The 27986-nt window shown below is 30.8% G+C and overlaps 5 protein-coding genes across 15 annotated transcripts; 1 reads left to right on the top strand and 4 right to left on the bottom strand.

The window, feature by feature from the left end:
- Position 1: 1 nt before the first annotated feature.
- Positions 2-1365, bottom strand: LOC110621094. Its single transcript, XM_021765150.2, has one exon. The coding sequence runs from the start codon at positions 991-993 to the stop codon at positions 403-405; it is 591 nt and encodes a 196-aa protein (XP_021620842.1). The 5' UTR covers positions 994-1365; the 3' UTR covers positions 2-402.
- A 79-nt stretch (positions 1366-1444) lies between these two features.
- On the bottom strand, positions 1445-4346 carry LOC110621092 (non-specific phospholipase C3). Its single transcript, XM_021765148.2, has 4 exons — positions 3582-4346; positions 2584-2993; positions 2076-2246; positions 1445-1852 (listed from the first exon to the last, which is right to left on the bottom strand). The coding sequence occupies exons 1-4, from the start codon at positions 4223-4225 to the stop codon at positions 1518-1520; spliced, it is 1560 nt and encodes a 519-aa protein (XP_021620840.1). The 5' UTR covers positions 4226-4346; the 3' UTR covers positions 1445-1517.
- Positions 4347-7510: 3164 nt separating this feature from the next.
- On the bottom strand, positions 7511-8835 carry LOC110620321 (RING-H2 finger protein ATL52). Its single transcript, XM_021764010.2, has one exon. It carries the CDS (start codon positions 8824-8826, stop codon positions 7768-7770), a length of 1059 nt encoding a protein of 352 aa, XP_021619702.1. The 5' UTR covers positions 8827-8835; the 3' UTR covers positions 7511-7767.
- A 258-nt stretch (positions 8836-9093) lies between these two features.
- On the bottom strand, positions 9094-20202 carry LOC110621081. 11 transcript variants are annotated; one of them, XR_006351688.1, is made up of 20 exons: positions 19913-20199; positions 18269-19726; positions 18075-18159; positions 17905-17982; positions 17751-17810; positions 17530-17634; positions 17215-17325; positions 16685-16726; positions 16156-16272; positions 15853-16037; positions 14503-14633; positions 14280-14429; positions 14037-14128; positions 13017-13065; positions 12178-12248; positions 11089-11208; positions 10858-10943; positions 10512-10557; positions 9725-9854; positions 9094-9225 (listed from the first exon to the last, which is right to left on the bottom strand). XR_006351688.1 is itself a non-coding variant. In XM_043958957.1 (20 exons), exons 3-20 carry the CDS (start codon positions 18343-18345, stop codon positions 9822-9824), a joined length of 1638 nt encoding a protein of 545 aa, XP_043814892.1. In that variant the 5' UTR covers positions 18346-18495; positions 19062-19726; positions 19913-20199; the 3' UTR covers positions 9568-9821. The 11 variants fall into 11 exon arrangements, 7 of the variants coding, with proteins under 7 accessions (XP_043814892.1, XP_043814893.1, XP_021620825.1 ...); XM_043958957.1 differs by lacking the exon at positions 9094-9225 and having other exon boundaries at positions 9568-9854; positions 18269-18495; positions 19062-19726; XM_043958958.1 differs by lacking the exon at positions 9094-9225 and having other exon boundaries at positions 9568-9854; positions 18269-18456; positions 19062-19726.
- Positions 20203-23453: 3251 nt separating this feature from the next.
- On the top strand, positions 23454-26455 carry LOC110620519. The gene is made up of 5 exons (XM_021764293.2): positions 23454-23730; positions 23821-23870; positions 23963-24068; positions 24162-24220; positions 26295-26455. Exons 1-5 carry the CDS (start codon positions 23620-23622, stop codon positions 26344-26346), a joined length of 378 nt encoding a protein of 125 aa, XP_021619985.1. The 5' UTR covers positions 23454-23619; the 3' UTR covers positions 26347-26455.
- Positions 26456-27986: the final 1531 nt, after the last annotated feature.

The raw sequence follows: 27986 nt of genomic DNA, 5'->3' as shown, positions 1-27986 counted from the left end.
ATGCAAATAAAAATTTTCACTATATTTTGCAAACAAGAAAAGACAAAGAAAACATACTTCTCATTTTCCCATTTCTAGTTGTTGGCTCTAGCCATTAGCAACTTGAAAAAGGGGGAGAAAATGAAAAAGAGAGAAAGGTTTCAGAATGGTTACAGCTTCTACATCCAAGAAAATCTTCAGCCACTCTTCTGCTAATCCAAATCTGCCTTCTCATATGTGGGGCTTAGTTATATAACTTCTTAGCCACCACCCCATTTCACCTTGCAAGAAATTTTCCAGCACCCATTTAGGCCATTTCTTTCTTTCAGTGTGTATCTTTACTTGATCCAATACCAATGAATCAATGGCTTCATGAGAAATTTAAAAATTGACTTCATATCATCACCTTAAAAATATGTCATATCAAGATAAGCCAGCAGAGCTTGTTAATGGGATTTCACTTTCCCTCTTCTCTCTTTCCGGTGATCCTCCGTGCTCGGATTCTGAACCTTCACGTCCATCTTGCTCGTCCCTAGAGCTGTTATTGTCTTGATTATCATCATTATCATATTCACGAATTACATTAACACCTCCAAAATGCACATGGCGTCCACCATCATTAGTGGAATGCTGATCATTACCGGATTGTTCAACGTCATTAGTGGACTGCATCTGGGAATCAATATGAGACGATGGATTTGTGGGTTCATTAGCAGAAGCCTCAACGTCACCAGGGGCGGATCTTGGGACGGCTCTGGAGGGCTTTGATGGGTTATACGATGGTTTAATACATCTGTATAAGTAGGTGAAGAACCAAAAAATCCATGGAACAGCTACAAGAATCAAGCCAGCAACAGGATACCAGGATTGGGTTTGATAGAGTGGAAGAAAAATGTAAAGACCAAGAAAAACTCCACCAGAAACAATACAAGCAAAGAAAAAAGCAGAAAGAAAATAAATTCTAGGATCTCCTTGCCTTGCCTCCAAAGAAGAAGGAGGTGCAGAATGAGGCATGGTGGTGGTGGTGGTGGTGGTGCTGGCCTCCGTAGTTTCTTGGATGGAGGGAGGTGAAGCAGGATGGTAATTGTGGAGCAGCCCATCAATGGAGGAAGGTAAAACAGGAAGAATAAAAAAGCAACAAAAACGGAGGGGTTTGTTATTTGCAAGAAAGGCGTTTGTTAGTATGCAGTGGTTTCGGCAAATTTATGTCTACGTGAGGTATCCCATCAATGTGTCTATTGCTAATTGGTGGAGTCTATGCATTCTCATGCATATAACAACAGAAAATTACACTCATATATCAAAATTAATGTATATATATATATCTATGGAAATTCTTAAGTGGAATCTGTTTACCATTAATTCAAGAGATTTTGAAGTAAATTTCATTTTTTTAAAATGTCTTTATGATAAATATAAATAAAATTAAAATAGTTTATGGTATAATTTTTTAAGAAATAAAAAATTTAATTTAAAAATTTTTATTTTATTAATTTAAAAAGCAAAATCCATAAAATTGATATAAACGGATTGAAGTGTCAATGATCACATATCAAGCAAGAAAACAACTTCTCAATGAAATTTTTGGAGGTTGAGTTGGTAGGTAACTTGGGGAAGACAAAAACCTCAGATTCATCTACTCCACTTTCCCTGGCTTTCTCGCATTCTTCAACAAATTTCTGGAAAGCATCCTCTACGTACCTTGCAGCTTGTGAAACCATCATGCCCTCCACAAGTTTTCGAGGATAAATTTCCTCTTTATGTTCTCCATTCAAAACTGCTGCCAAATGGACTAGTCCTTCCTGGAAATCACTAAGATTTGCCTCTTCTCTCGCATTAAATTCTCGCAGTCTCACAGGTTCCGGCAATGTAACTGCAAAAATATGCATATGTAGAGGTATACCTTAATAATAAAATTCAACTTTTTTAATTTTTATTAAAAATCTAGGGGGTTGGATGTAGTAATTTATTAAAAATAAATTCATAATCTACCCTCCTCAGACCCTTAGGTCAGTCACTGTATAGAGAATTAGATTCAAGCAACCAACGTAAAAACTTGTGAGACAAATTTTATAGTACAGGAGTTTCTGGTTCACCTGGACAATCTGTTCTTGGGCTCGTTCTAGTCAAAACACCCTCAAGAGTTCCAGCCCATGCGTCCCGCTTTGTCAAAAACTCTTTCAGATTGAACAGTTTTTTAACCGTTGCTGGAATTGAGGAATGTTCATACTGTGATGTAGATTCTGGTCCTGAAGGTTCGTGCAGTACTGCAATTCAATTTAATCATAAACCTATATCAGCTTATAGTCTTCATATTGAAACAAAATCACCTACCCATGCACATTACCATAAAAGAAAAAGTAATACAATTTCTCAAAATCCCAGCAAAGGTTCATATTTTTTATCCACTTTGGATCACACGAAATTTTTCGGATTAGACCACAATTCGACCATAAGGAAAATATACTCAAAATTCAAGCCATATAATTCAAAACCATTAATTTTAGGAAACATGGGTTCAATCAGATATTAGAAGTGATGCTCTCCAGGTAAACAAATCTCAGCCAACATTAACAAGTTGCAGGTAAAATGGTAAAAACGTACCTATTCCAGGCTCAATCCAGGGAGATATTAAAAATGCTGGAACCCTGACACCTAAGCGATCAAACTTGAAGAAATATGGAGCAGGAGCAACAATATCATCAGGACTTGGAACACCTGTTACAGGAGTAGGAACATGATCATAGAAACCTCCATGTTCATCATAAATGATTATGAAGAGCATTTCATTCCACTGGGGACTAGCTCTCAGAGCTTCATATACTCCTTTCACAAATCTCTGGCCTTCTGAGACATCATGTGATGGGTGGTCATCATTTGCAGGGAACTTTAAAAGGTCAAAATACCTTTGTTCAATCACCACATAGTTTGGTAACCTCCCTTCCTCGCAATGCTTTTTGAAGTGCAGATCAAACTGGTGGAATTTCTTCAAGTACTTCAACTTTCTAAGGTTCCTGTAAACAAGGAGAATTTTAATAGGAATATAGGATTTACCATGTTTTTGGATAAAGTAGTAATTATAGATAAAACATTGTATTACCCTATTTAAATTTTCATGACTAAGTTAGTTTATTTATTTTATTTCTAAAAATTTCTTTTAAATTTTCAAATAATAATCTTATCAAATTTAATATTTAAAATTAATTCTACCATTAATTACAAAATAAATAAATGAAGCTAAAAATATAACTTAATTTGGCTAAAAAATTTTCCTATAAAGTAAATATTTCAATTAATATTTATTAGTAAAATATTAGTTAATGCAGAATTATTATTTATACATAAAGGTGAATTCTTTAAACCTAAATTTTGTTTTTTTCACTTAATATTTTATTACCATAATTTAAATTTTTAAACAATAAAAATTTAATAATAAAATTTTCTAGTTGATTTTTTTTATTAATTTATTCTTTTAAACGTTAAAAGCGTTTTTATTAATGTGGTTTTATTAATATATTTTTTAAAATACAGAAATTAAAATATAAAGATTAAATGGGAAATTAAAAAAAAAAAAAAAAAAGTGTTTGAAGGAAGTGATATACCTGAAGAAAAGAGTAGAAGGAGGGTGTTGATAATAAATCCCAAAAGTAAAACCAGACTCTTCCAACGACTCAAATATGGTCTTCTGCGGAAACCCTTCTGCCAGTACCGCCGTGTCATGACTCGTCGCTCCATGCGATGTCGCCGAATGCACGTACAGCCTATTCGGCTGCGTCAACGAAGGAATTGAAGAAAACCACCGATCACAGATCGCGAAATTCATCGCCAGCTCCTTATAAACCGGCAAAGCCTCCGGTTTAAATCCGTTCATGACTATCTCCGCCATTCCCGGCTTGGTGCGTTCCGCGTTCTGAGCGAACCCATTCATTTTCGGTATCAGAGTGTTCTCGCTAGAAGTTGCTGCTTCTGTCCATTCAACGCCGAACACCTGCTCGTAAGTAGCTTCGAGGGAGTGACCAGGATCAGGGTCGATGTATGCAGCGTTGTCTCCGAAGCATACGAGAGGTGAGTTTGGATCGGAGGTGGAGATGGGGTTGGATTCGGATCCTGTGACTCCATCAATTTCTGGGTTGAGGGTCTTTAGCCAGCCTAATATGTTATCGAATGAATGGTTTTCTTGTACTAGAACCACGACCGTTTTGATGGGGTATTCTCGTGGGGCGGCGGTGGAGGTCTCTGCAACCATCGTTGGTGGTTCCTGGAGCTTATGGGTTTGGGTGGCGTGGCTCTGTTTGGGAGGAGATGAGTGCTGGTTTTGATCAGAGAAGAAACTGTGAAGGGGGACGACAGTAGGAGGGGAAAGTATTCAAATATTCATGAAAATTTTCTTTTGCTATATATTTTAATTGTTTAAAAAAAATTAATATCAATTTGAAATAAAATAATAAGTTATTGTTTTGAGAAAATAATAAGTTAATCATTTTTAGCATGATTGATTTGACGATTTCATATAGTGACAACTCACTAGTGATATAATGAGTAAAATATTTATAAAATTTGATTAATAATTTTAAATTTATTATGAATCCAATTAAAATTATATATATATAATCTAAATCTTATTATTTTATTTAATTTTATATAATGTTTTAATAATTTATAATATATCAAAATATTCAATAAATTTATATTTTTAAAATATTTCTATTTAATATTGTAAAAAAATCAATTTAACGTAATATTTTAAAAAATATGAATAATATTATAATAAGTTATTCGTATAGGTTAAATAATTTTTTATTTGTATTCTTAAATTTGTAAAGAAAATTAAAAATATAATAGAGATTTAGTATGATAATAAATATATTTGAATAAATCTGAGAAATCTCAAATTTTATTTTAATTTCAAATTTTTATTTCAAAAAATATAAAGGGTATTGAAAAGATAAATAAAGTGAAAAAAGAAAGGAAAAGAAATGAAATTGTTTTTATCTTCCTATAATAGGTGAAAAAATAAAATATCTCTACTAATGAAATTTAGTTATTGTCATGATTTATAATTCTCTTTTAAATAATTTTAAGATAATAGCATTTATTGATTTCCATTTCTTTTTTTTTTTCTCTAAATTGTTGTATAAAAAACAAAAATTTTGAACATTTTAATCTAAGATAAATAAATTATTATATATATATATATATAATAAAATCATAAACATAAAATGTAGACTTAGAGTGCAAGTAATTCAGTTAGATCATGGAAAGGCATACATGCCATGTAAATCATAAGTTATTTGTGAAAATTAAACAACTCATTTCCATGCTATGTTAAGTAATGCCTCACACTCCATTTCAATAAATAAAAATAAAAATAATGTCTCACACCATATTTTTATTTAGGCCATTTTCAACGCTAAAATTTAATATTAAAAATAATTTTTAATATAATATTAAAATTAAACAGAATTTTAAATATTAGTAAAATAAAAGACGGAAGGAGAATTCTTACTTTACATTGTCTATAAAAGGAAAGAAAAATAATTTTTATTTAGTATGAATACAGCTCATCCAGTATTGATATTACTACATACTATAAATAGATATTTAAAAACATCCAATTTATTATTTTTTATATAAGGAAAAGAATAGAGAAAAAATAAAATAAAAAATATAATATACTTTTTTATTGTCTCCGGCATGGGCCCACTTTTACCAAAACAACGAGGCCCATTTCGGAAGAGAAAAGACCCGATTAAGAAACCCGGAGCATAGGCCCACCAGGGCTCACCATAAATTGAAATAATATTAAATTTAGGCTATTTGTTTCTAATGTATTTTCCATAAAAAATATTATTTCTAATAAAATAATTTATTTTTAATATTTAATATTAATTTAAAAAATAAAATACGTTAATAAATTTATATATAATTTTTTTTAAAAATACATAATAAAAATTATTTTATTTAATTTTTTTAATCAGAAAATATTTATTATTAATTAATTTTTTAAATATTTCAATCATAAAAAATATGAAAAATATTTTTCGCACTTAAATTTACATGATTAAAAACTTAATTAAATTAAATTAAAATGATTTAATTTAATTTAATTTTGTTATATATATAAATTTTTTAAAATAAATATATGAAAAGTTAGTACTTGTTTGCAATTAGAAAATGTTGGAGAATCTTTGAGCAATAAAAGATATATTTTAAAAAATTGAAGTTTAAATCTTGTACTCAACACAGCATATATTAATTCCTACTATCAAAATCATGGGTTGGTGTAATTTGGTGATTCTTATTATTGACTTTCTGCATTTATTATTATTTTATTTATAAAATTGTTATATTTTATTATTCAATAAAATTAAAATTCTTATCAACATCTATATATATTTATTTTTTAAATTAAAAAATAAATTATTTTATTAAGAAATATTGTATACAGAAAACATTCTCTATATTTACAAAAAAAAAAAAAAAGGAAAGCTTTTGTTTCCATGCAATTTCTGTAGGAAATATTTGATTCCTCATCCGTTTTGTTTGGAATATTCAGTAAAAATACAATAAAACTATTTTTTTTTGTTGTATTATTCGTAATTGTGTTTGGATTTTATGCATTTTCTAAATAAAGAAAATCTTTGATTCCTCAACTTAAATTCATCTATATCCACACACGTGTTCTTCTTTTAACGGTTGATTCTATGAAACGTCTTAATGATATTGACTTAACGGTTTAGATTCAGTTTATTATGGTTATGCAAATAATTTCAGTATTATTCCTTTATTATTAAAAAAAAAGTTAAAGTTTATTTATATAATTATCATTTTTTTCACTTATAAATTATGCTAATTTGACATTTTTTAAAAATGATTTTAAAACAATATATAAAATTAATTTTCAAATTTTTTTTAAAAAAAAATATTTTTCACTTTCGAAAATTTCTTTTCTTACCTTTAAAGCTTAGATAGTGATTAGTGACACTTTATTTGATGTTATTTTTTAAAAAATATATTTTAAAATGTATTAATTAAGATATTTGAAAATTATTGAATTTTATATTTTCAATAGTAAATATTTAAAAAATAGTTTTTTTTAATAATTTTTACAATATTTAAAATATTTTTTTTTCTTTTCTTGTAACTCAATGACAAATTCCTGTCCATCAGCAAGATGCAACTTGTCTGTCATCTTCTTGTGTAAATTTGAAGTGAAAGTGGCAAAGCCAGGGCTGCAGCTGCACTCAAAGCCTTTCCTTTTTCCCTTTTTTTTTTCTCTTCTTTTTTTTTTTTTCTGTTACCCTTCTGGGATCTTTACTTATTGGTGAGCAATATCCAATTCAAACTTAAAAAATTATTGAATTGAATTGAATTAATTTTAAATTTTAAATTATTTTAATTTGATTCAAGTTTGATTAGAAAAAAATTAAAAAAATCCTGCACAGAGAACCAAAGATTGTTATAATTTTAACAACTATTTCAGACAAAAAAAAATATATTTCCAGTTTTAATCTGAATCCTGCACAGAGAATATCAAAGTTTCATGATTTTCTATTTCAAGAATGTAGAATAGACCTCACTGATCAAAGGTCAGGAACAAAGTCCAGGCCTCATCATCTCCACTGCCATATTGTGCATGCAACATCTCTATTATGGTGTGCTTTCTATGTTACACAAAAAAAAGAAAATATTTGTTTTTATACATTAAATCGTCTCCAGAGCTGCTGTGAGATTTTTGCTCTGAATTTCGATCATGGCAAAAAAAAAGAGGAAAAAATATTATGCTGATCAATTAGGAGTCATAGAACTCCTGCCTTTCTCATACCTTGTGAACATCAATCTTCCTGTTGAAGTTGATCTCCTAATTGCAGGAGGACTTCTGATCAAATTCAACACCCCAATTCTATCATTGTCTATATCTCTCATTCTGTAATAATCACCATCTTCATCCTCGATTATGCTTAGTATATCAGCAATCGAAACTTGATCATGGCAGAGGGAAGAATTCAAAGAAACTGACCTTCTAATTGGTAGGATGGCTTCTTCTGTGATTTCAATTAAGTCTTCTGGTTCTTGTCTCACATTAAGCTCATGAAATGTAGGCTTTGGTTGTGTATCGTCAACTACAAGACTCACCACAGATTCTTCTCGAACGCCTCCTTGTAAATCTTGAATCACTAGAACAGCATCATTAGTCCGGTGCTGGTATTCAAGGGCAGACACGGCAGTTCTGCGCGGAGTTTCTTGAATTGGCGGCGGCGGCGGCGGCGGTTGGCTGGGGAGGATGTTGGTGGGGGCAATATTGGCACGGCAGAGAGGACAACTAGCATGAGACTTTAACCAAGTATCAATACAAGGGAGATGAAATGCGTGGTTACACTTAGGCAATAGCCTTAAGGTTTCATTTTCTTGAAATTCACTTAAACAAACAGAGCAATCTGAGCCTTCAACAAACCCATCACCTCTCTTGAATTTGCATACAGTAATTGACTTGATAAGAGCCTCATCAAGCCCAGCTGCAGAACCCTGCCAGGCTTGATTAGAGATTTGATCAGGATTTTCACCCAATTCCAAGCTATTATCATCATGGCTTCCTCTCCTGCAATACTTGGAAATGATGGTATAGTAACTTACCAGGATGAAAGCACTGGCCAAGATCCCAATCACTGCTATAATAAGAGGGGAGAAATCAGTTCCAGAATCATCATCTCCAAGGGTAAAGGGAGGAGGAGGAGGAGAGAAAAGTAAGTAGCACCACTGGGGACAATAAATGCTGCAAATTTGTTGGGAACAATCTTTGTAGGTATCATAGGGTGTCCAGGGATTCTGGTTCCCAACAGAACCCATGTTGTTGAATATAGCTCACTTGGCTCAATGTTTGCAATAAAATTTTAAGTCCAGAGAGGGAGAGAAAAGGGAGGAGGAGTTGGGGGGCTTGGATGGGAAGGCAGGCAAAGCAAAGCAAAGGAGAGGAGATGGGAAGTTGATGTTTCTCTTTCTCTCTCCTTATCTTCCACTACTTTATTCTTATGTGGGTCTTTTGCTTTTGTTGCTTTGGCTTTGTTTCATTTGAGATGATGACTTGTTGACCTTATGGGGGGTTGTGTTTTTTAGCATCAAACTCACTAATCAAAGGGTGAAGTACCATTCAAGTTTCATTGGTTGGTAAAGTATAGGTGACTGGCCTCTTTGCATTTCCTGTGGAAGCCAGCCACCGCAAACTTAAACTCACCGACCAATGGGATCCTGCCACGTTATGAACATTGAAATGAGGGATTGTGAGAATAGTTTGAGGTGTAGTCACGTGCAATCATGTGAGTTCTTTTCACTTGGTTCAAGTTGTGTAGGGCTTATATAGTCTAGAATTCCCATGTTCTATCAGATTAAAGGTCCACATTTGCACATTACTCCTTACCTCAAAGCAACATTTACAAATCAAATTACTGTTTTTTTTAATTTAAATAATAATGGCTAACATTGTTTTTATTCAAAATATATACTTTTATAAATATTTAATTTAAAATCTTACCAAATAATAAAACTGGTAAATTACTCCTTCCTTAATAGGCTATATCTCAAATGTTCAAGTTTCTTCAATTAAATTGACTTTATTATAAATTAGATATTAACTACAAGCAGTAACTTAAACAACAAGAGATGAAGTTTTAGAAGTGTTCTGAGTCATATTTGAACTGAACAATTATAATACAGAAAATTAATAATCGAATGAAAGTTTTTCTCATACGTGCAAAACTTCCTGCAGATTTATTGCCTTCTCTCATCTTCTGCATGAATGAATTTCACTATAAACAGTACTGTAACATCCGCGAGAATTTGTGGTCTTATGCTCTACCCTTCCTTTTATCATCCAGTGCCTGTTTCATATGGACACCACCAACGAAGGACAAAGGCATGTCAGTGCATAGGTTCATGTTCATGCATTTGTTATAATAAATGAAATGGGTATTGAGGAACACAGATTATAAGAAACTGAAAGAAAAATACAAAGAGAGCACAAGTTAGGTAAAAATATCCAGAGTGCACACGTAGCCAAGTTCTGATAATCTTCCAAGTCTCAGTGCAGAATGTTGAAGCATGTATGTGCGCTAAAGAGCTAGCAGGATTATCATGATTAATATCATTTGCCTTTTCCACCAGGTGACAAGTAGTCAAACATGAGGAATTGCCTAGATTAACTGTTTTAATTTCTGACTTTATGTACACCACCGTGTTTCAGCTGGTTGAATTGTTTTCTAGCATTCCAAATAATTAGGACACCATAATGCTTATTTACTGTGAATTTACATATTATCTAGTGAAGTTAGAATCATGCTTCTTAGGGCTGAGTTTCATTCCTAATTGGTATATTTTCCTTCTTTTAGTCATAATTGTCAACACTAATCTATGGTTCTAAACAAGGTGACATAAGTAAGTCAATATGCAAAGAAAACAACTTATATAAGTACCCAAAGAACTCGGAACATTTTTCAAGTAGAATTTGACAAGATCCAGAAACAAACAAAAAAGAATACCTTGCTTTGGAACATTCTCATGATCAACACAAGCATATCACGGGTCCTACAAAACAACATGAATAGCATCATGCCATGCAGGGTTGCTTCATTAGGAAAAGGAAAAATAATTTGATTTTGAAGTTAAATAGTTGATGAACACGTTAAATATGATAATACCTTCCACTTCTGCAAAAAGCAAAAGAATCAAGGTGGCACTAACAAATGATTATAGTAATAAAAACTTTGATAAGTCCTCTAGTCGATGCCATGTATGTGGTAAAAATATATAAAAATGGTATGTAAAAGCAAGAAAAAGAATATGGGATTAAATTAACTCAAACAGAAAATATCAAGTAACTACTACCTAACATCATATGTATTGAGAGGATGAGAAGATCCATTAGAATACGTTAAAACAAACTGCGTTGAGACTCCAAAAGGAATTTTAATCTGCAAATTCACCAAAATACAAAATTATAGTATGCCTTCTATTCAAAAGATTAAATTTTATTGGCATTTATTTTCTAATATGTACATTTGCAAGTCCCTTTGCACAAGGAAGAAAAGGACATAATACTGAAAGTTCAGAACATACTGATAAGTTCTTTGAAAATTTCTCTGCAATCAGCACAACTTCCTCACTACTGCTCTGTATTTGATAGCCTGATTGTTGCAAAACAAGAGTTGCTGACTTCCAATGGTCAGAAGAGTCTGTCTACAAAACGAAATGAAATAGTTAAGGTCATAAAGTTGGTTATAAAAAAATTCCTGTAATCTTTAGTAACTCTACATAGGGCTGTTCAGAATTTGGATTAAACCAACCAAACCAATTGAATCCAAACCTACCCGATATTTTGGTTTCACCATCGGATTGGTCAGCTTGGGTTGGTTACTTTAAATATCTCTCCTTTTTTTCGGTCAGTTCTTCAGTTTATCTATATTCAACAAACTCTTAAGTTCCTATCATTCTCATAATTTTCAGCTCTGAAGAACTCTAGCCATGCTGCCAATACCTTAGAGCTCTAACCCTTCACTTGCACCAAGCCTTGCCAAGTAGCTCTATAGTTAATTTCTCTTTTTCTCCCATTGTCTTCTCACATTAAGCCTCTTTCCTCCAATGATCAAGAGATTTTTTATTTGCTGATTATTGTGGTCTTCTTACAACGGATTTCATTAGCTGTCACATTAAGCATGGCAATTTAAAATTAACCCGACCAACCAACCATTTAATATTGCACATCGGGTTAGATTGGTGGGGAACTGTGAACCGAATTTAATTTATTTTGGGTGGTTAATGTCGGTCTGTATATAAAGTTTATCCAAACAGACCACCTCTACCCACATTGACTACAGAGAACTTAAAGGTGAGACATATGGTAATTAACACAACCTTACTTCTTCCAATGGTCAAAAGAGTTGGTCTACAAAGGAAGTGAAATAATTTAAGGTCATATTGTTGGTTATAACATAATTCCTATAATCTTTAGTAACCCTACAACACGACCTTAATTCAATAACTTATGGCCATTTTGGAAGTACAAGAACTAAAATCTAACATTTAACTATTGGTAATTTTTACTTGAATAACTTATGACGACTAGCTTATAGAACATTAATTTATTGTTTAGAGCAAGCAACAAAGCTTATTTAACACGTAAGTACGGATAAAGCAAGCAAAACCTACCAGCAACTGAACACTAAATGTGGCTTCCCCTTTGGAGATGTACATGTCAATCTCCTGCTGCATTTGTGGGTCTACAGAAGCAGAACATTAGAAACACGTGCAAATATTATAACGTTCCATAGCAAAAGTCAATAAACAATAAGCAGAACAAGTACATGACTAAATTGAGATAAACACAATTTTTTAAGGAGTCCTCTGGAACATAGCTTTTTGGTCAATCATTTTCTCTCTCTGTCTGTCTCTCTCTCTTCTCTCTTGATGAACTATCAACAGCTGGTGGCAACTCTTCCCTCTCACTAACAGTCCCGCAGGAGGACAGTATTGTTTTCTTTATACAAAAGAAAATGCAACACAAAATATAACAAAAGTGCATCTAATCTATGCAGCATTAAGTTCCGTAACTTCTATAATTTGCACTATTCAATAACGAAGCTTATTTGATAAAACATTTTCTTTAAGTTTCACAAAATGATTGGCCTAAATGTAACCCTAAGTTTCTTATAACAATATAACAAAATAAACTCAACAAAACTATGAAATGCCATAGAAAATATATTTGTTGTACCACACCGTCTAAAAAAGGACCACAGTATCACACATTTTATCCACTGGAAGACAGGTAAATGATACAAAACACATTATTGTATTAGAAAACCTGCTTCACATGTAGAACTTTCAATGTGAATAGATAGAATAATCTGTTACTATTTTAACAAAACTTTAATGCCATAAAAACAGGAACAAGCTGAAGATATACTTCACCTACGGTTTAAAAACAGTCACTGTCAACTATTAACTTTGTTATTTTCAAGAAACAGATATTCATTTCACACACTTACCACATTTTATTTTGTTCTGATCATTTGCAAAAAGCCTCACCAGTTCTCCCTGATAAGTGTAAATAATAAGTCATAAACAATAAGGAAACAAGATTCCCAAACATCATAAATATCAAAAGCTCCAGTTATTTGTTACTAGAAACATAGATAATGCATTCACTAAAGTTTGTAGAAAGTGAAAAAACCCTTCATTTCAGACAACAAAGTGGATTGAGCGCAAAAATTCCACGGAACCAAAAGAAAGACATTGAGTTCAAAAGTTTGTCCTTATGAGGATCATCAGACTGCATGTCCAAAGTGCGATTTAAAAAGCATTTAGAAGTATTGGAAAAAATAGGACTGACTGTTTGCTGCAAGTTTGGAAAATTTGTGCTTCTTGGTGGATTGTGGATGAATACCTTTGGTTGAAGAAAAGTGTTAAAAATCCCATGAATGACTGTAGTATCTATATGAGAGAGCATGCATCTACTTGTGTGTTTGGAACACTATTTTTTAAGAAAAAACATGTCATTCAGATGTGAACTTTTGCTACACATAACATCACACTTTAATTTTCATGCCTAAGAAAAATGTTTGGTAGTTTATCAAATAAAAATTGGCAAAATGCATACTTGAACACTTGTACTTTAGTATTTTTACCTATTAGACACCTCAATTTTAATCGTGATCTAATAAATACCTAAACTTTAAAAACCACTACTTTTAAACACCTAAACAATAAAAAAAATTATTTTAAACACCTAAACTTTAAAAAAGTCTACTTTTTAAACACAATTTTAAAACCATGGATCTGAAAAATTACTTTTAAACACAACTTTAAAACTATGGATTTAACCATGGATTTGAAAAATTACTTTTAAACACAACTTTGAAACTATGGATTTCATAAAACTATGTTTAAAAGTAATATTTTTTTTAAAAATTTAAGTGCTTATTAAGTCATGATTAAAGTTGAGGTATTTGATAGGTAACAATACTAAAGTAAAGGTGTGCACCAATAAAAATTAGTTATTAGTGAACCTGACGGCCTTGGTCATCCATAGGTATGCACTCAACAGCAATCAGCTTATCAACATCATCAGCAGTGACAACATATTCTGGATTTGTGGCTCCTGCATTATACGTTCCCATAAATTTTTATGCATATTCGTACCTTTGAATAAGAAGTAAAAGAACTACCAAGGAGCCTTGACATCCCCCTCCCCTTCTTTGAATTGTAAAAAACAAATATTATGGGGGGGAAAAGCCAATTTCATTTCTTACCTTCAATATATTGCCGAGTGCCATCCTCAAGATGGCGAACCCACTGAAACATGCAAAGAGATGTTCCACGCACAGGGAATCCGCATCCAAGCAGTTCTTCTCCAGGTGTAGCTTCACCAATAATTTGAAAACCCTCTATTCCAGGACCCTCTAGAATGCAACAATTCATATTAAATTTTTTAAACAGAGGTCAAAAACCTGTTTATATGAGAACATCACTTACCTTCAGAAACAGAGGAAGCAATCTCATCATGTGTGTTGGAACTATGCAGCAAGTCCCTGGTTGCATCTCTTGTTCTCATATTCATGGTACCTTTATCAAATAAACTGTTGGAGAGGGGATCAGCAACCTTCCTGCAAGAGAATGATATATTGGCAAGATACACCCACAAATTTAGACTGTAAATCCAACTCAAACATTTAGGATGCAGAATAATTTATTCAGTTACATCAAACGATGTTACAAGAACACACCAAAAATGGTTGAAAAAGAAAAGTCTCACGTGTTCAAATTTCTAAGGAAAAGTTTACAGACTGCAAATTTTCCGGTTATGATGTATGATACAAGTGTTGGGAAAAATGGTACTATGTCTACAAAATGACTGTGACAGTTTGGCAGAGTCAAGGATTCCATGATCAATGATGTTAGTACACAAAAGAACCAGATAAGAAATGTGTAGTTTTCATGAAGGTGGAAAGCAGCACCAATAAGTTGAAACAGAGGAACATAAGATAGTTTGGCCATGTCCAACATAGACGACATACACCAGCAAAGATGATAGCATATCACAGTTATAATACTAAAAAGAAGAGAAGTACACCAAGAATGACATGAAGGTTAGAGGGTAAAAAAGATAAAGCATCATTAGCCCTTTCCAAAATGTAGCCTTTGACTGAGCAAAATGGAGGAAAAGGATTCATAAGACCTAAATATATTGGAAGAACACTTAGTTGAGTTTAATATTCCATGAATAATACACAATTAGGTAATAAGTAAGATAATTCTAGAGGGGATTTGAACTTCTAATAAATCAAACAACAAACAAACTGTTAGATAACTGCTTTACCCATACTGATTTACCTTTTCACCATCCCCAAATGTGGTGCTGTGTACAAGGATACAAAAACAGCAAGTGGAAAATTAGAAAATTACAGTTTCCAGGTTACTTATAGAATATACTACTTCGAGACTTCAAAAACAATGACTAATTTAGCTTCAAGAAGGACCAAAACAATATGGAGTGGATCTTTTATGATCCCTTTTCTTTCTTTTGAATAGTGACTAATACTAGCTTCCAAAAGGATCAAGACATATGGTATGGATCTTTTATGGTCCCTATTCTTTTTTTGGTGATTATTAAAAGCCCAAAAGGAAAATAGAGAACCACAGTAGTGCACTGTACACATTGGCGAATAATGATGAACTATATGATTTAATGCACTAACAAATTTACTCTACTTTAGAAACAGTATGTTCCACAATTTAAAAATTTTTCCAATACCCTTACTCGCAGTATTATCCAAAAGAAAAAGATTGACACAGCTATAATGAAAGTAGACAAATGGTACTAACCTAGAAGGATCAAATGAGAACTCAGGAAATTTATTCTTGTTTAATTGCTGATGCATATCCCCATTAAACAATAACCTTCTTTTGTCTGCCATATCAATTTCACGTCTATACCTCATCATTTTATTAGTTGGCTCCAGATTCCATTCATCTATACGGTGATTAGAAGGAGAAATGCCATTTTCATTCTGCATTAAGAAAGAGAAAGAGAGAGAGAGGAAAATGGTAAAGGAAAATATCAAATGATACAATAAAGCCAAGTTGATGCAATGAAAAAGGTAGATAGTAAACTAGTAGATTACATGCCAGTAGTACCGTGGATTGTCTAGGAGATTGACGCATCAAGTTGACAGTACCAGTATTATCTTTATCACGAGATTCACTAACATTATGACCACCCACCATCAACTCTCTGATTCTATCCTGTAATTTAAAATCCATGCCAATATTATCATATCAAATTGTAAATCAACACCACAACTTAGTAGATAACAAAGAAAATATTACAATTCAAAAGCAATATTAAGCTTGATTGGAAGAATTATAATGTCATGAGAAATTTTTTCAGTAAGTTTGGGAAAGGCAGATAGGTAGGTAAATCTGCAAGTCTAAGATGTAAAATATTTTGACCTCAGTTTACACGAGTGGGATAGAAGCATATAAAAATTAAACTTCAGTAAACAATGAGGTCAGGCATGTATATCTGTAGCATAGTTTTGATGAGAAATGAGAGGAAGTGTTTTGAGTATTCAGTCAATAACAAGATCAAGGCAGGCAAATCCAACAGAATAATCAGGAATGCCCATTAATCCAATACGCAGCATAGCAAGCTTACATGTGAAGTTCTAATCTTTGACTGCAATTGATCGTGTAGGCGCTGCATAGCATCAAGAAAAGCAAAAGTATGTCAAATTTGGTAAAGTGTTATTCGTAGACAATTAGGATACTGTTGCTACATAAAAACAGTTTTCAATCATGTCTGGCTTCCAACTGATGAGAGAGTAAACAAAAGAACATATGAATTATCAGATAACAGTGAAAACAACAGAAACAATCAAGGTGTTGGTGCCATCTAGCATCTTATGTTACATTAAAGGTGCCCATTTGGTTGTATTACGCAGTTAGTAATTTTTTGCTGAATATCTATGCACATAAATGAAGAGCACTGTTGAGTTGATTGCAGACTCAAGAGAATGCAAAGAAGAATAATTCACAGAGTATTAGTGGTTGAGCACAAGAATAAATAGCATTTTTCACGTCCAGCAAAACAATCAGAAAATTGAAAATGGAAAAATACACCACATAACCTTTAAAATCGACCTGCTTCCACTTGTCATGTATGTATGAGAAGTAAATAATTAATACCTTTACACTGTTGGATACAGCAGAGGAATTTATGACATGGGGCCAAACACCATATTCAGCCAGTAAGCCAAGCATGGATGACATGAAAATATATCTCTCATCATCTACAGCCTGAAGAAGAGAAAAATTATTAGCAACCTAAGTAAGAATAACACATTTGTGTAGAAATTAAGAAATGAAGGATATGACAGCAACCTTAACAAGGAAATAAAACTTCTTTGGAAGTAGATTAAGGTCCATGCTGCATTACCAAATACATAGAACAGAATGAAAGAGAACAGAAAGGCATAATAGAAAGTAGAAAATGTAGTCTACCTTCAAATCATTGGCCAATTTTAAATTTTCTTCAAGATCACCTTTTCTGCGGACCAATTCATTTGAGGCAGATGTAAAAGCTTCATTTTGCTTCTCATCAATTGCCTATCATCAAAACAATATCATTCAAACACTAAGCCATAGAAGGATAAACTGCATTTAAAAAATCAGTTTAGTAGCAAAATGTAGAAAAAAAAATCTACTTTTCAAAATAGACATACCATTCTCAAGTCAGAAAGCTTCCTCTCCAACACATATTTTTCATTCAGCAGTTGCAGCTCCTGACACCATTGGGATCAAACAAGTCATCAAATAATGCATTAGCTATAAAGTTATCTCTTTGCACAGGCAAAAGCCTTGAGAAACAAGTTGTACCCTAACACAGGCAGCTGTAATTTGTTCACGAAGAATCTGAATCTCTTCTTTCTGTGCTCTCACTCGCGAATAAAGTTCCTATATAAACTCACATCATGTTAGTGCACCATCAAGCTTCACTATGCTTAGGATCAAATGTTCTAAATAAACACTATGAAAAGGATCAATACCATTGCCTCTCTGTCCTCAAAATAATTGAAATTTTCATCACCATTTACCCTCCTCTGTGTAAGATGTGCTTCAATGTTATGCCTGCTAAACAAAAGACATATTTACTTCAAGCAAAACATCACAAAAATAACTTCGGCAATGATATGAATTCGAATAATGCACTTCTATCTTGCAGTCTGGGTCAAGGGAATACCTGTTTATAGAATTAGAACTTTGAGTCTGAGCACTATCACTGTTAAGCTCTTGCATAGGGTTTTTACTTGAAGACATTGCATCAACTTAGTTCCTCTTCAAGATCCCTCTGACTGAATGACGTCCAAAGTTTTTCATGATTACCAACTAAATCACGCATTTTACCTCATCTTATTCCCCATAGTCTCTTTGTTCAGAAGGTCAAAAATTCCTTTACAGGTTGCCACTCTGAAATGGTTTTAAGTTGCCAAAACCACAAAGTCATAGTATATAATCAGACTAAGCCACATAACAGGTAAAAATTAAAAAAAAAAAAAAGAACATTCTCATGTGAGGAATCAACAGCAAAGAAGTGATTATGACATCAATGGCAGACTGAATAAAGTAAATAATGTTCCAATGAAGGCATTAATTAATAGAATTAGCATCCATCCATGAAATTTTTTTAATTAATCATCTTCCACATGAAGTATATGGATTGGAAGAGGATCACTGTATGTGTCTCCCTCATTTATACATTTGGACTTAATTTGGTTCTAAAAACAAATTCAGTTCGACTAAATTAAACTGCATTTAGGGAGTCTCATGCAGCAAAAATATAAAATGCTTGGAGGTTAGCCAAATAATACAATAAATATTTGAACAAAGGGTGTGGATGGAGTAAGTGACCAAAAATCAAGCATTGGAACATAGGGTGTGGATGTGGAAAATGACCAAAAGTCATGCATTCGACCTGTGATAGGAATCAACAACTCAATAAACTCTCTAGAATACATTAATAGATATCCACTCACAGACCCACTCTTCGAGGAATCTTCCAAACACATGCAGTAGGCAGAAATGAAGAACATTGGTAGGCACACTTTGTCCCTTCTCAGTCAAGTTTCTGTCTATCTTCAGCAATTATTAAAAACTGTAATCTTAATATACAAAACTTGGAATAGTACTCCTACATTTATATAGCAGTAAAGGGTCAAGCAAATATCTGACAGAGTTTAATTATTTACATTTTCTCAAATTAAAAAGTTCAGAAAATAATAGTCTCAGAGTTCATTTACTTCTCTGTGATCAAACAAAAAAAAAAGTCCATGACTCTTCACCTACGAAGCAGCATACATAAGCTACGCATTTATTCTTATATATGTGTCTGTGTGTGTGAAACTAACAAAATTAATAGACCAAACGTTCTCCAAGAATTGATATTTACAAAAAAAATTAAAAAAAAAAAAAGAAGATGAAATGCAGAAGAATAATAAGCGAACATATATGCAGTCCTCAATTTGATAATGAGAAAGAAAGAAAGAAAGAATGAAAGAAAGGAGAAAGAATAAACAAAACCTCAAAGCAATCAGAACTAAAAATAACTAAAGAACAAAGGATATAATTGCAAGCAGTGAGATCCATATAAATACGTAGAAAGTGATATTCTGTATTTGTCCGCAATAAAATCAAAACCAATCTGCAGAGGAAACGAATTCAAAATTTTCATGTTTTCTTTAGTCAAATTCCACAAATTCTAAACCCAAAACAACTCGAAGAAAATTTTGGCAGAAACGACAGTTTCAATATTCAAAAGTTCGTTACAGCAAAATAATAATAATAATAATAATAAGGGAATTTCAAATCGCATAAGTGAGATGAGAACCTGTTTGATAAAGAACCCCAGAGAGAAACCGATTCCTATTGAAGAAGATAATGGAGAGATCCATCAGCTGATCTCATGTCATGTATGTGTATGCGAGAGAGAGGGAAATGGGCGAGTCTGTTAATAAAGTCAAGTTTGGGTCGTTGGGGGCAATTTTTAATTATTATTTTTAAGCATTTTATGGGACAAGTAAAGGAGATGGAGAATTGTGTGAAAACGAGACATTCATCAGTCTGTAACAATGAGGGAAAAAAAAAAAAAAGAAAGAAATAAAAAAGCAATTTTCATGGCTGCCCTTCGCAATCCAAATTTTTCGGCTGAATGATTTCATTCATGAATTATAATATTCTCCGAGCTCTAATTTCTCTCAAATTTTCAAGCGTGGGCCACCTTTTTATATGGCGTTATTCTTTTCGTCCAATAAAAGTTTATTTTTCTGTTATTTAAATTATATATTCCTTTTATTTTTATAATAATATTTTTTACTATTTTTTAAAATAGTTTAATAATATTGATTACTTCTTAGTAATATAATATGAGTAAAATGTACATTAAAAATAAAATTAATTACTTTAATTATATTAATTGAAAATGAAAATTATTCAAATTTATAGATAAATAAAACATTATTTTTCATTTATGTTCATTATTTTCAATAAATATTTTCTAAAAAATGTTAGGGAAATTAAATTTTAAAATTATTTTTCATTAATTGAAAATGCATAATTTAAAATTATATTAATTGAAAATGAAAATTATTCTAAAACATTATTTTTCATTTATGTTCGATATTTTTCATTACTTCTCACTATTTTTAATTTAATTTAAAATTTTAAAATTAAAAAAAAATATTTAAAATTATAAATTTAAAACTTTAGATAAAATATATAATTGCATACCTGTATTTTAATATTTTTATATATATAATATATCAACTTAATCATAATTTAACTTAATTTTTAAAAAATATTAATTTTAAATATTTAAATTTAAAAAAAATTATAATAACATATAATTTTAAAAAATATTCTTTTAAATATAACTTTAAAACTATAAATTTAAAAAATTACTTTTAAATATAATTTTAAAACGATTTAATTATAATTTATAATTTTAAAATTATAAATTTAATAAAGTTATATTTAAAAATAATACTTTTTAAAAATTTAACTGTTTATTAAATACGATTAAAAATTGAGAGATTTAAATTAGAAAAATATTAAAATATAGTCTACAAGCATACATTTAGTCATCATTTTATTATATTTATATATTATGTAAATAAATATTATTGATAAAAAAATTTAAATTTGAATTATTTTATAATTTAATTTAAAATTTTAAATATTATTTAATTTAAATTTTTTAAATTTTAATTTTGATAAAAGTAAATGAATAATAATATTTTTTATTTTTAAACAAATAAAAAACCTTTTTTTTTTAAATTGGCTTTTACATATAAATTATTTTACATAAAAATATTCGAATATAAACATTTTTTTTCCCTCCCCACACCACACATTTAAAAATCTAAATGATCACACTCCCAAATCAAATGATGGAATCTCACCCACATAATTTCACCTAGGGGCGGAGGGAAGGTACGGTAAGGGGTCACGTGCCATACCGTGACTGGAAAATGCTTTGAAGGGAATAAAGGTGCCGCAGCGGCGCAGCCGGTGCCCTACCAAAGAGAAGCTCCTGGCTCCGCCACTGATTCCACCACCATATTTAGAATAATATTAATCCAATATATAGAATGAAACTAATGTATATATTGTGAAATTATTATAATGTTAATTATAATTAATATTTAAATTATTAATTTTTTATTATTTGTTGAAAGAATTTTCCATTAACCACCATTTTTCTATGAAAAATATTTTACAGTAAACTATCTTTCATATTTTGTATTATTTGAAACACTTAAAAAATTAGTTAATAAAATATTTTATTAATTAAAAAATTATATTAACACTATTATATATAAATTTATTAATATTATTTATTTTTAAATAATAACTAAAAATTAAAATTAAATTATTCTAAAAAAGAATCATAGTATTGGAGGCAAAAGAAAAGGTAACAAGGTATAAGCCTGGTTTTTAAAAATTTATTTTATTATATTTTGGTATCTAAGTTCATTTCAATATTTTCTGTGGTTAATATATTTAATAAAATATATCTTCCCAATAACCATACCAATTCCAATTTGGTATTTTCATCTTTCTAGCGTATATATATGCATACATATTTTTATATAATGAATGGAGAATTAGAAAAAGGAGAAAAGGAGACACCGGAGCAAGCAAGGAGGAAGAGGTCGGTGAATGGTGAGTCTTTGCCTACATTCGAGTTTGTCGAATTTCTTTATATTTGATGGTTGCATTTTGGAGTTTTTTTTTTTCGCAAAAAAAAATATAGTTGCATGTTTTATTTTGGAGACTTTGTTGCGGATTGCATGTGGCTTGATTTTATTTATTTTTTATTTATTTACAAATTCTAATCTTTTTTGGCAAGGGCTTATTCCTTGAACTTGATTTATTTTGAAAGTTTTCATTTGACTCCAACGAGGATAGGCTTTCAGTGATATTGGATTGGATTCTTAGGATACTTTTATCGATCCCATTCTCATATGCCGTTAGACTGAGCATTGCAATGTTCTCTTCTTTGTGGTGCTGTTTGGACGATCGATACTTTTGTTCTGTTATGAAAACCTACTTCAACTTATTGCATTTTGCATTACTATGCTTTGGATTTTTTTTTTTTTAATTTAGTGTTTAATTGCCTTTATTATTTAATATTTGCGTGTTGTGTTTGTCCCTATTTGATCGACTATACCGAGACATTGACTATGCCGAGACATTGACGAACATTATTGAGGATGGTGTTATGTCGATTGAAATATTGACGGAAATCATTAAGGCATCATTAAGGCTGATGCTATGCCGATACATCGCGGGGAATCTTTGAAGCTGGTGCTTGACAAAATTTATGCTCAGTCGATCACTTTGAATTGGATATCTATTTATTTTTTGGTTGGTTTAAATCGTCATTCTCTTTTATTTATTTTTTATTTTAATTTTTTATTTTAATTTTTATCTTTTGATTTAAACTGATTTTTAAGTTTTTAATTATTTTTATGTAATCTTTTAGTGTATAGACTTATAGACGTTGATTAAATGTAATATATGATACATTTATCAAAAAGAGAATGAACAATTGGGAAATAAAAGAAAATTAATGCACTTGTTTTCGGACCAAGACTGTGAATGTCTCATCTTTCCAACCTTATATATATATATTTTTTTCAATTTCCGATCTTATATTATAATAAAAGAAAATACTAATTTTCATAATAAAATTTAATCTTGAAATTTTAATATTAAATTATTTGTTATTTTTAATTAAAAATTAAATCAAAAAATTTTAAGATATTAAGTAGTTTTTCAAAAAATAATAATAAAAAACTTAGTGGTTTTATTTGAATAAAAAAGTAAAATTGAGTTCTATTAGATGTTGAAAAATTAATGAGTTTATTTTTTCCAAACCTATTCATAATCCTAATTCAAACCGAAATCCAACTCCAAATCCAGAACAGCTAGCTGAGCTCTGCTCTCTCTTTGCAGGAGAAGAATCCGCCTGTTAATCATCTTCAAAAGAGATAAAGAAACCTTTGTTTCTTCCTTTTTCTGATCGAACAACAGATGGCTAATCTTGTTCATATACCTCCTTCAAATTACTTTCTCTTTATTCTTATATTTTCCCTTTTGTTTATCGCTCCACCTGTTATCTCAAAGTCTGGTCGCCCAATAACTGTAATCTCTCTCTCTCTCCCTTTCTTCATCTCTTTCAATTTTTTCCTTAATTTTTGGGGTTTGATTTTAATTTCTTTGTTGAAAATGCAGGATGCGGAAGTCAGGCAAAAGAAGAACGAGTGCTATGCTGATATAGAAAGGTGATTTTCTTTTTCTTTCAAGCAATTTTGGGTTATTAGTTCTTTTTTTATTTTAAAAACTTCGTGGGTTTTGTGATTTATGTTGGAATTAGTGGACTTTGGGGCCCCGTCTGCAAATCCTCAATGACGGCCAAGGAGAATTGTGCTTTGCGGTGCCTTTCTCCTACTTGTTATGAGCTTATTTACGAGGGCGATCCGGTATACTTAGATTTGTTAGCTGGTTCTTACTTTGGTCTGATTCTTTTGCTTTTGATCTAGAAATCATGTATATCCTCTAATTTGTAATTGCAGCTCGAAGAAGGAGAGAAAGATCTCGGTCGAAGCCAAGAGTACAAGTACTGTATGTATAAGTAAGTTCAACATCAAGCTCTTTATCAGAAATTATTTTCCATGTGGAATTATGTATATATGTATGAAGGGTGAGTTTAATTGGTGGGTTATGAACAGGTTATAGTGTGTTTGGATGGAGAGAATTGAACTTTTCTAAAGTAAGCCATAAGATTAGGTAATGCAAGATTACCTTCTTTAACCCATAGATTTGGTGGGTTGAAGAAGTAAAACTTCCTCCCAAATCCATGGGTCATGTGATAAGAATAGCGCTTTTGTATTAAAATTATAACAGTTGAATTCTATTGAAGAAATCAAGCTTGAATGTAGTGTAGTATGGAAAATAGATATGGCTGTGTCTGTAGTATGTATGACAAAGTGATTGGACCAGTTATCTCTATGCATTGAAAGTCACTAAAAGTGAGGGATTAAGGGAGGCTGGATGCCAAAACTTTCTTGCCTGGTACTCCTTTGTGGTTAATAAATGCCCAAGTAATGGTGGTGTTTGAAATGAATGCGACAAAGTACAGGGTATTCTGTCTTTAGTGTGAGGTTAAATTGGTTGTGTTGTGTGATGGAGGACATATAGTGATAGGGACTCATTTGTGAGGCTCAGTAGGGAAAAGGGAAATATCAAGAAAATTGGCTTTTGATGAGTATTGGAGATTGGAGAACAATTAATTGGAACAAGGTCTAAGCTGGTGTAGAATGATGTCAGTTTGTGTAACCTTTAGATAGGTCGTTTTGACTTGCAACACAAATTTAGCTTAGTCAGGTGTATGAGTTAAAGTTAATGAAGGAAGAGAAGAATGATGTCAGTTTGTATAACCTTTAGATAGATCGTTTTGACTTGCAGCACAAATTTAGCTTAGTCAGGTGTATGAGTTAAAGTTAATGAAGGAAGAGAAGAATGATGTCAGTTTGTGTAACCTTTAGATAGGTCGTTTTGACTTGCAACACAAATTTAGCTTAGTCAGGTGTATGAGTTAAAGTTAATGAAGGAAGAGAAGAATAATGTCAGTTTGTATAACCTTTAGATAGATCGTTTTGACTTGCAGCACAAATTTAGCTTAGTCAGGTGTATGAGTTAAAGTTAATGAAGGAAGAGAAGAATGATGTCAGTTTGTGTAACCTTTAGATAGGTCGTTTTGACTTGCAACACAAATTTAGCTTAGTCAGGTGTATGAGTTAAAGTTAATGAAGGAAGAGAAGAATGATGTCAGTTTGTATAACCTTTAGATAGATCGTTTTGACTTGCAGCACAAATTTAGCTTAGTCAGGTGTATGAGTTAAAGTTAATTAAGGAAGAGAAGAATGATGTCAGTTTGTGTAACCTTTAGATAGGTCGTTTTGACTTGCAACACAAATTTAGCTTAGTCAGGTGTATGAGTTAAAGTTAATGAAGGAAGAGAATTCCGCATCATGTGTGATCAATATCTATCCATACCATTCTTAAGGAGAACCGCCCTTGAGAAGTTCTGCATGGGGATGAAGAAGGAAGGGCCTGATTGTGAGGCTCAGTAGGGAAAAGAGAATATCAAGAAAATTGGCTTTTGATGAGTATTGGAGAACAATTAATTGGTACAAGGTCTAAGCTGGTGTATAATGATGTCAGTTTGTGTAACCTTTTGCTAGGTCGTTTTGACTTGCAACATAAATTTAGCTTAGACAGGTGTATGAGTTCAAGTTAATTTTCGGCATCATGTGTGATCAATCATCTATCCATACCCTTCTTAAGAAGAACCGCCCTCGATCAGTTCTGCACGGGGATGAAGAAGGAATGATATAGTTGGGTGAATCCTTTACTATATTCCATTGGTTTGGCAGAAGCTTAGCAATCTATATCTTTTCACATGTTTGTCACTTTAGTTGGAGAAGTAACATGTGTGTATGTGAAATAGCAATTATATCATCCAATTGCTTAGAGCAGAAGTGAGCATTTGTTAATGCTCAAAGCTTTTTCAAACATAGCACACCGGATGTTTTTATCTGGTTCATGTTTAAAGTTAGTATTCTTGTGCTGAAGTCCATTGATCTTTATCTGTCATCTTTCATTATATACATAAACTAATCTCGTTTCCATTGGCTTCTCTGCAGGGCATCTTTAGGAGAGTCACTTGAAGGTATTAGAGGAGCATTTGAATATTAAATCAACTTAAACCATAGAACTTTTAGTTTAGTTAGTTGTGGCTCACTTCTTTGTAATTATACTAAACTTGAAAATTTCACATTAATTTTCAGTCCATAAATATTTACTACGGCCCTGAACTCCACTTATTAATAACCATACTTGAAATTTTCTGATTGAACATAAAATTAGAGCAAAATTTAAAATATAATGTGTAATTAATTTTTTTTTTATTTTTTTCTAATAAATATTAATAAAATGTTAATTTGTATTTAGTTGTTATAATTTTTATAAATTGAAGTATTAAATAAATTATAATTTTAATTTAGGTGTTGAATACTAAATAAAAAAAATTCAAGTTACTCTATAAATTTAAAAGTAAATAAATAAATAAAAATTAAGGTTACTAGCCAAAAACGAAATAAAACGCAATATATTCTTACCAAATTAATAGAATTATATCGCTTTGATTATTGGGTTATTATTAAATAATGCACTTCTATTGTTTAATTAACTCAATCTTTTTCACCCTATTTATAAAAGACAAGCTTGCTTATAATTTTACATGATTTTTTAAAAAATATAGTTGTATAATTAAGGTAATAAAGTTTATTTTTTATATATTTATAATATCCCATATTCTAATCATATTCTATTATTAATTTATTTGAAATTAACAAAGTTCATTTTTAATATATATTAAAATAAAAATATAATAATAAAATAAAAATAAATTATAATTTTATAAAAATAAGTATTATTCATGAAAGTAAAACTAATGCATATTTTTATAGAAAGATTTAGCATATTTAAACTATGCGGTAAGAGTAATGAGATGATATTTGGTCTCGGTCAAAGAAAAAAAATTCCGAATGCTTTAAATTTTATCTTTTCATTAAAGATTCAACCTCTCAATTATTGAGTGAGACTCCACGAAAAATTATCGTTAGACAATACAATTGAGTAGATCCTATTATATAACTACTTTTACGTTCAAAATATTATATTTCATTCGCTTTTAATAGTAATTTGTTGACTTAAATATCGGAATGGTTGCCAATCAAGCATTTCATATTTTTTTTGTTATAAATTAACCGTGGCACAGTTTCATTTCAACGACATCAACAACATATTAATCCTACTTTTTTTCATAAATTATTATTTTCGTTTATAAGATAATAATTAAAATGAATTATTATAATTATAATAAAAATTTTATAAGTTAAAAATAAAATGAATGTTTCATATTTTAAATACAATTAATTTAAAAAATTAAATTAAATTATTTTTTTAAGATATTTGATTTCAAATAGGGCTATTCCAATTCACTCTACAAGATAGTTGTTTTAGTTCGAGAATCATTTTTCATTTATTTAGTACTTTTATTGAAATTTGTCCAATGATTTTGTGGATACAATTTTTTAAATACAAATTATAATTTTTATATAAATCAAACCTAAAATTAAAAATTTTAGATCTTGAAATTAAATATACATATATAAAAGAATTAGTTGGATAAATTTAGGATGTGTAATATTCTATTTAAATTGAAAAATAGATTAAACTAATTTAATTTGAAAATTCAATTTAATTTAATTTATATTTTTAAAAATTTCAATTATTTCAACTCGATTTGATTTTAATAAAAAAAATTAATAAAA

The sequence above is a fragment of the Manihot esculenta genome, chromosome 8 (genome assembly GCF_001659605.2).
Source record: "Manihot esculenta cultivar AM560-2 chromosome 8, M.esculenta_v8, whole genome shotgun sequence".
NCBI lineage: Eukaryota > Viridiplantae > Streptophyta > Magnoliopsida > Malpighiales > Euphorbiaceae > Manihot > Manihot esculenta.
This window is presented reverse-complemented; position numbering and strand designations above follow the sequence as displayed.